At 35.3% G+C, this 9,183-nt stretch overlaps 1 protein-coding gene across 1 annotated transcript; it reads right to left on the reverse strand.

Annotated features, from left to right (window-relative positions):
- Nucleotides 1–216: 216 nt before the first annotated feature.
- On the reverse strand, nt 217–2,727 carry LOC113709417 (cytochrome P450 710A11-like). Its single transcript, XM_027232180.2, has one exon. It carries the CDS (start codon nt 2,197–2,199, stop codon nt 676–678), a length of 1,524 nt encoding a protein of 507 aa, XP_027087981.1. The 5' UTR covers nt 2,200–2,727; the 3' UTR covers nt 217–675.
- Nucleotides 2,728–9,183: the final 6,456 nt, after the last annotated feature.

Raw genomic sequence — 9,183 nt, forward strand, 5'->3', positions numbered from 1 at the left:
CAAGGGCATCCAGACAAACTTTCCAGTTCAATGCCAACCTCACATTGGCAGAAGACAGCCCATATAATTTTTTATACGCAAGGCAACATCACAAATAATTAAGGTTATCAGCAAGAAATTATACACTTGCTATGCAAGTATCATATTTGATAAAATAAACCAAAAAAAAAGAAGAATGTGCAATAATTAGCTCATAGGTTTGCAGCTAACAAAGCATTTGAGACAAATAGGCCACTCTGTTACTCAAAATTACTAAAACAATTTTTATTCTTCCCCCAACAGAAAACCAATTTTTTATTTTTGGTATGCACCCCTCCTTCGTTTACCTCGAAACCAATACAAAAGAATACATAAGAACACCATGCTCTGAGCATATCTATTCACACTGACACAGAAAAAAATGTAACCAACAAGTTAATTCATCTAATAAGGATTAATTTTTTTTATACTGACAGTGTAAATAATTCTTCGTACAAACGGGTCTAGATTCTTCGTACAGATGAATGCAGAAGCGTTTGCATAATGAACATTTTACACTTAACAGTATAAAAAACGTTAATCAACAAATTAATTTGTGTCTACCCGTATTTTCCAATTGACACTTCTACCATTCACAAATGAGATGAAATTACACGAACACCACCACCAATCCTTCTTGAGATTTCGCTTTTTGACTCATGAAAGAGAGGGAAATCTCCTGCACCTATCGGAAAGAAAAGCTTTGCAATCATCCTTGGGAACAATCGTAGGAACATAGGCAATATCATCACAGCCATCCACACGCTCCCTCTTGAAGTCGATCAGAGTGGAAAACATGGCAATGAAGAGCATCAGATGGTTAATAGCGTACCTCTGTCCCACACATTGGTGGGCCCCAGCTCCAAAGGCTAGAAAGTTCTTCTTGTAAACCCGGGCCTCTTGCCTCTCTTCCAGGAACCGGTCCGGGTCAAACCGGTCCGGTTCGATGAAACCCTGGAAAGAAGAGTCAAAAACCGAAGGAAAAACAATGGTCCCTTTTGGAATAACATAATTCTCCGTCAATGCAAAATCCTCGCCGGCAATGTGCGGCACCATAGTCGCCGGAGCTCTTATTCTCACCACCTCCCTCGCCACCGCCTCCGTGAACTTCATTTCCCTCAGCTGCTCCGCCGCGATGGGCTCGTCGGATTCCGGGTTCCAGTATCTCTCCACTTCTCCACGAACTCTTTCCAGAACTTGAGGATGGGAATCCAGAAACGTTATAGCCCAGACCAATGAGGAAGTAGAAGCATCTTGAGCTGCGAATAAAAAGTCGAATAAATGGCCTCCGAGTTCTCTGTGGCTGTAACTCGACACCTTTTCGCTATCACAGCCTTCCTTTTCAGCAATTTCAGCCCTTTCCCTTAGATTTTCCTGCATCCAGAAGTCAATCAGGCAAGTGGGCTCCTCCCCATTCTGCATTTTCGTCTCGCTTTCTTCCGCGCAAAGCTTAAGCGTTTCAACCAGCCTTTCAACAGCTAATCTGGCGTTTCTGAAGGCGAATCCCGGCAAGTCTATGGGGAGCTTCATCAAGCCGACATTGAAGAAATTGTAGTCAATGTTGAATCTGTCCCTTGCCTCACCTCCCAAGTAAGGCCCGACGAAGACGGTCTGGGAAGTTTCCAAGTTCATATCGCGGCAAAGAATGCGAAGTGGGATTGACTTTCCATCTGCCTTCTGAAGCCAGGATTTCAAGTGCTTGACAATTATGCGTTGCTGGATTGAAGTGTAGGTGGCTAAAGCCTTGGGAGTAAAATTTGGGGCGATGCGGCGCCTCAGGTCTTTGTGATCTTGGCCGAACATGTAGATCAAATTATGCTCGCCGAAGAGTTTTTTCCCAAATGGGTGGCCGACAAGGTGGAAGGCATCCGGCCGGACATTGGCAAAGACTTTGTGAGAAAGCTCGGTTGAGTAGATGTAAAGAATGAATTTGCCGATGACGTAGTTTGTGGAGATTCCCAGAGGGGTGGATTTAGCCAAGGAGGATTGAGCGTCCCAGAATCTGGTCGGATTTGTAACTAAGGAAATTGCGTTACCTATGAATGGAAGAACAAGTGTTGGGCCAGGAAGGAAGCGTTTTCTTTTCAGATAAGAGATCTGCTCAAGAAGGAGAAGCAGAGCTACAAGAGCAATAAGATATGGTGTGTATTCTGATACAAAATTAGCCCGTAGAGATTCCATTTCCTTTCTCTCTGTTACTCTCTTCTTTTTGGGTGACTTTGATTGAAGTTTTGAAGGAGGGGGGATTTGAAAGGAGTAATATAACAGTGGGGAAGGAATTGAGAAAATGGTCAAGAAATTGGAAAGGGATAGGGCTAATGGGGAATAGATTGGGGGATGTGGTCAATTCAATGCAAGCGGCTTCTGGAGAAAAAGATGATTGTTGACTGGTTTCTGGCTGCTAGGATTTATTACCCTAAAAAGAAGCAATTGTACAGATTCTGAATCTTCTGCAGAAGAAGCAGGTTTGCAGGGGCAGGACTACTCTGACCCAAAAAAAAAAAAAGGTTGTTTTCGCTTGTGTTCTAGAAGTATTAAAGCGGGAAAGATGGAGAATGGTAAAAGTTTTTGGACGGAGAATTCTAAGAGCGGCGATGATGCATTGCTGTTTTTGCTAGCGGAAGCGATGAAATCAGCAATGGCTGCTGGCTGGGTGGCTGAAGTATGTAGGAAGGACTAAGGAAGCCAGAAAGGGTAGAAAATTATAGGCATTATGATATATGGGGATTTTGAGTGGTGGGGTTGAGATCCAGCTGGACTATTTGAGGAGATGATGTGGAAGACTTTAACATATTCGCATAAATGTGAAATCTTGAACTAGACTGCATTTCTTTCTCAGGAAAATTTCCTGCTTGTTTTATCTCCCAAAGTGCAACTGCCACTATTACATTAATGTGTTTGGTTTTTGTCTTGGAAGTTGAAACAATCCAAAAAATTTAACTGCCGCATTAATTTTTCAAAGGTATAATATTCTAGTTTACAGGTAGGAAAATCCAATTGAATTGTATAAGGAGTTAGAAGAAAAACAAACCCATCCAGATCAAGGACTGTTTTGACTTTTTTTTTAAATTTTTTTATTGCAGATGTAAGATTTGCACCTCCAACGTACAGTCTAAACATATTCTTCTGTGTTATTTTTTCGGCTACCGCAATGCTATTGTATCAAAATATGCATTGATGACACCAATCTACACAAACAAGTTTTTACACAGACATAGTACCTGGCATTTGATTATTGGATATAAGGAGGCCAAAATCAACTCAATTGGATACTCGTCTTCTTTTTAATAAAAAATAATTTCATTTTAATATTTGCACTAATCGCAGCAAATTCTATACCAGTCTAACATTTTTTTTGGACCTCAATTACATCATTTCTCCAAAGTTTGAGAAAATTGATCATTGGATTATCTTATATGTTAATGATCTCGTATCTATTAAATTTCAATATGATTTCCTCAGATTTACAACTTATAAAATTCAATGCATTTTCTAATATTTTTGGTAAAGTTCAATAAAAAGAATGATACAGTAATAAGAATCAATCTAAGGGTGAAATTCTCGAAAGTCAAACACTACAACAACTTAAAGTAATAATATCAGTCGAAAAACCCAAGATAAATTGCGAAATGCCAATATGTTGGTAAATCAAATGTTATTGTTTTCCTATTTTTGTATACAACAATCAATTGGTTATTTAATTTCAACATTTACTTTTTTAAATTTGGAAATCTTTTATTACAATATTCAATGCGCTCTCTAGGCCACACTATTTTAAGCTTAAGTTGTCATGAAAATGCACACTCAAATTTATTATTGTTTTAATTACATTTTGATAGCTTTTCGATTGAACTTTACTCTTTGGACTTCAAAAGGACAACATTAAACACACCTTTTAGACAAACCATTTAACTCATAATCGTTTTTGGACCCACCACTCTCGAATATCTATGAGCTCACAAGCCGTTGGTTCCACTCTCTCGTACATGTGTCATTCTATGATCTTTTTGTGATGACTACAAAATGAACATGCCAAACTCATTACTTGACTTGCCAAATACTGCTCAACTTTGTAGTATGGGCAAGCTTTTGACTTTTGAGAAGCTTAAAGGATGCTAGTATTGGAGAATATGGGATTACAAGTGCAAGTGTATGAAAGCTATCACAGAACTATTACAAGAATAACTTCAAGAATTTGACTAAATTAATTTTAGGACATTCAAGAGGGTTTTCAAGACATGTGATCACTCTTCTTAAGGTATTATTTGTCCCCACTATTTTGCTAATCGGATTGAGATGACAAATTACCTCTAAGATACAATGGGAAAAAAAATTAGCCTATAGCAAGTTTAATCTTAATTTGCACAAGAAAGGAATACAAGAAGTTGGTTTTACAAATCTAAAACATCTTAAGTACAAGTTGCTGCAAGAGAGGTATAGACTACCTCTCTTTGTAGGCAATCCAAGAGTAAAAGTATTTAAATTTCACTTAATGTCCATTTATGAATTTGATACTTCAAGTTCATGAATTGAGTAGTTCCACAAATGAACTAAAGAACTTGAGAAGATACATCAATGTATCTTCACTTAATCCATTCATGAATTTAGTACACCAAGTACATGAATTGAGTGGTTCCATAAATGAACTTGAGAAGATACATCAATGTAGCAATGAATCTTGTAGGAAATTCATAAATCAAATTTCTAGACATGAAATTGAAAGATCATGTCACAAGCCATTATCACTTTTCATACTACAAACTAATTTCCAACATTCCCCCACTTAGTTTGTAGTATGAAATGTTAAACCAACACTTATGATATCATGTATAAAGAAAAGTAACTTTCGTTTTAAACTTTTTCTTAGTGCAAATAATTCATAAGTTCTAATTAAATCAAGGTGGTTAGATTACTTAAATCAAGATTTGAAATTGGTCTAGAATTATCAACATGAACTAATCAACTTGCATCTAACAATCACATTGCATCTTTAGCACTATTACCGGTCATGTGCTTATTCTAGTTCATGATCATGTATCAAAGATTACCCTAAACTTTTACTAGAAGCGGCACTACTTCTATGATCATATAGGTAAACTATATTCTAACTTTAACAAATAAAACACTAAGAAATATGTTTATTAAGAGAATACTTCTCAACCTGCTCAATTAAGAGTGATGTACTACCACTTGGAATGATATACACAAAAATTGTAGTACTCACAATTATTTATTAGCAATTTGTCTTTACCCTTCAAACCTTTCTAACTAGGGATAGTAATAGAAGAAAATTGGGTTACCATTGCTAGTGATTCTAGACAATGGATTTTAATCCCATTCTCGATGTTGTCAAATTCACCAAGTCTCTTGCAAGAGTTTTAGTCAACGAATTTGCTAAATTATTATAAGTTCTTACAAACATAACTGTGACAACGCCATCATTCAATATTTGTCTAATATAGGTGTGCCTTAGACTTATATGTCTAGATCTACCATTATATATTTTGTTCAATACTCTAGACATGGTAGCCTCACCATCACAATGTAATGCAATTGCAGGCATAAAACGAGGCCATAGACTTATATCAAGTAATAAATCTCTAAGCCACTCCACTTCTCTGCATGCAGAAGCTAAAATTATGAATTCAGCTTTCCATGGTGAAATGAGTAATCACAGTTTGTTTCCTTGAAACCCAAGAAACAACTCCACCACCCAGCGTAAAGATTCATCCACTAGTAGGATTTTGATCACCTATACTAGTTATCCAACCAGCAACTGTATACCCCTCAAGAATACTTGAAAAATTATTATAGAAGAGACCCAAATTTTTGGTTCTTTAAGATAACCAAGGACTCTAGTCACTACTTTCCAATGATCTTTACTAGGATTCTTGGTATACCTCGCTAGTCTACACACTGAATAAGAAATATCTGATGTTATGCAACTCATTGCATACATTAAACTTTTAATTACACTTGCATATTCTAACTGAACAATTGAATTACCAGTATTCTCATATAATTTAAAATTAGGATCAAAGGGAGTACTAACCTCTTTCACATTCAAATGTGGATACTTTTCAAAATTTTATCAACATATGTGATTGTGAAAGTGCAAATCCCCCATTATGCCTCTTAATTTTAATTCCTAAGATAGTATCCACCTCTCCAAGATCTTTCATTTTGAACTTCGCAGAGACATACTTCTTAGTATTTGCTACCGCTTGATAGATAGTGCCAACAATTAGCATGTTGTCTACATAGAGACAAATGATTACTCTATACTTGTTACTGAATTTAGAATAAATGCACTTGTCAGCATTAATTGATCTAAATCCATGTGAAAGTAAAAAAAATTCAAATTTTTCATACTATTGTTTAGGTGCTTGTTTCAATCCATATAATGATTTTATAAGTTTGCACACCTTATTCTCATTTTCGGGTAGCACAAAACCCTCTGGTTGTTCCATATACACCTCTTCATCTAAATCACTATTTAGAAAGTCTGTCTTGACATTCATTTGATATACACAAAGGCTATAGATTGAAACCAAAGCCAAAATTACTCTAATTGATGCAATTCTAGGAACTGGTGCATATGTGTCGAAATAATCAACACTTCCTTTTGTCTAAAATCTTTGGCCACCAACCTAGCTTTATAAGTTAGTATGGATCCATCCATGGCATATTTCTTTCGAAATACCCACTTACAACCAATAGGTTTAGAACTATGTGGTAAATCAACTAGGACACAAGTACTGTTAGATAACAATGAATTCATTTCATCATTTACCGCTTCTTTTCAAAATGCTGAATCTCTAGATTTCATAGCTTCACTAAATGTTTTAAGATCATCCTCTACACTAAATGAAATTGGAGTTTTATTTAGTAGAAAATCTCTATTGTCTTCAACAAGAAGGACAATAACTAGTGAAGAAATAAAATTGGAGGGTAGACTTTTTTGTTTTCTTTGCCTCTGACTCCTCCTTGATTCAAAAGGAGTGTCAATTTCCTTCCTTTTTGTACCATGAGAAGGATCAACATTATTGGAAGAACTTGGTTCACTTTGTGGATCATTTCCAACTCTCGAATTGTTGAGAAACTTATTCTCAAAAAATTTAGCATCTCTTGATTCTACAATCATATTACAATCAAGATCATGTAACCTATAGGGTTTAGAATTTTCAGCATAGCCAACGAACACACTTTTAAGTGCCCTAGGTTCCAATTTTATTCTTTTATTTTTCGGGACTCTATAATAAGTTATGCATCCCCAAACCTTTAGATAACTCAAGTTTAATTTTCTTCCCTTTCACAATTCATATGGAGACACTTTAATTTTCAAGAAGGGAATGCGATTATGCACATGACACACCGTCAATAAAAGTTTCACCCCACAAATTTTTTGACAAATCAGAACTTAAAATCATGGCATTTACCATATCTTCCAAAGTTTTATTTTTCTTTTTAGTCTAACCATTTTGTTGTGGAGTATAAGGAGCACTTGTTTGGTGTATAATACCATTATTTTCACAAAAAATTGAGAATTCGGTAGCCTCTCAATACTTTGATTTTTCTATTTAATTGATTTTCAACAAGAGACTTATATGTCTAAAACATATAAAAGGTTTCATATTTTATTTTCATCAAATATACATGCACATATCTAGAGCAATTATCAATGAAAGTGATGAAGTATCTATTACCACCTCTTGTTAAAATTTCATTCAACTCACAAACATCCAAATGCACAAGATCAAGCAATTGTAAGTTTCTTTCAACTTTAGGAAAAGGCAATCTTGTTATATTGGTTTGAATACATGTTTCACACTTCTTATTCATATGGTCACTAAATGAAATTAGACCATTTTTAGACATATATTGTAGTACTTAGCACTTTGTGATTAATATGTCCTAATCTACCATACCACAAAGAATAAAAAAAATCAACAAAATAAAGAGAAATATCATCAATTTTATTGATACTTTATTTAAACATGCCATCACAAGAGTAGCCTATTTCAACAAATACACCATGCTTGGATAATATCACCTTGTTGGTCTCTAGTATAGCTTTCAACCCTTTCTTTGTTAAGAATATTAGTAGAGACAAGATTTTTTACAATATCTGTAACATGAAGTACATTAGTGAGGACTAATTTCTTGCTGGAAGTGAATTGGATATTCACACAACCTTTGTCATGCACTTTAACTCTTGTCCTTCAAGAATATTATAATCCTTGAAGTGACTCTTGTCATTGCACACATGAATGGCTACACCAGAATCATATCACTAATCCTTGGAAGAATTAGGTGTGGTCATGTTCATGTCAGTCACCGTACCAAGTGACATCATAGCAAGGATTCCTGAAATTTTGTCAACAAGATTTGCGGTTGAAACACCACTAGTCTTTTGTTTCTTGTCATAACTACATTCAGATTTGTAATGGCCTTTCTTGCTAGAATTATAGCAATTTCTATATATTTTTTTTATTGTCCTTAGAATTGGTATTTTCAATTTTCTTTCTTTTGAAATTGGAAGACTTTCTTTCATTCACAAACTTCATCTTAGACTCATCCTCAACTTTCACTTTAGATTCACCATTCACATCTTTCTTTTGAAGATTTCTAGCATCTTCTTCAATTTTTAGATGTTTCAAAACACCATTTAAAGTCAAAATTTTAGAAGCATGGAGCAATTTCTTTTAGTAGTCATTCTAACTAGGAGGCAACTTGGCAATAATATAACCTCCACTTAAAATGCTTCTGAAATTTCAACACTTAAATCTTTGAGTTTCGAAACAATCACTTGCAAATTGTGAATTTGATCAAGAAGTGGGGAATTGTTTATAAATTTGAACTCAAAGTATTTTTTGATAAGAAACTTATCTGAGCCTTACTTTTGGTTGACATGTTGAAGCTCAAGGGTAGCCCAAATTTCCTTCGGTGACTTGACAGTTATGAATAAATCATAGAGACTATCTAGTAAAGTATTGAGGATGTGACCTCTACACACCACTTCATCTTCTTCACGCTTTTCCCTTTGTCTCTTCGAAACCTTTGAATTGTCATCCTTTGAAGTAGGAATTTTTAGAAGATCGGATTCAACATATATGCTACCTTCAAGGCTATCAAGAAGAAGATCATCTTATCCTTCCACATATT

Source organism: Coffea arabica, chromosome 9e, assembly GCF_036785885.1.
Source record: "Coffea arabica cultivar ET-39 chromosome 9e, Coffea Arabica ET-39 HiFi, whole genome shotgun sequence".
NCBI classification, from domain to species: domain Eukaryota; kingdom Viridiplantae; phylum Streptophyta; class Magnoliopsida; order Gentianales; family Rubiaceae; genus Coffea; species Coffea arabica.

Coding starts and splice junctions, on each gene's coding strand:
- LOC113709417 (XM_027232180.2), bottom strand. CDS start 2,199: ATGGAATCTCTACGGGCTAATTTTGTATCAGAATACACACCATATCTT.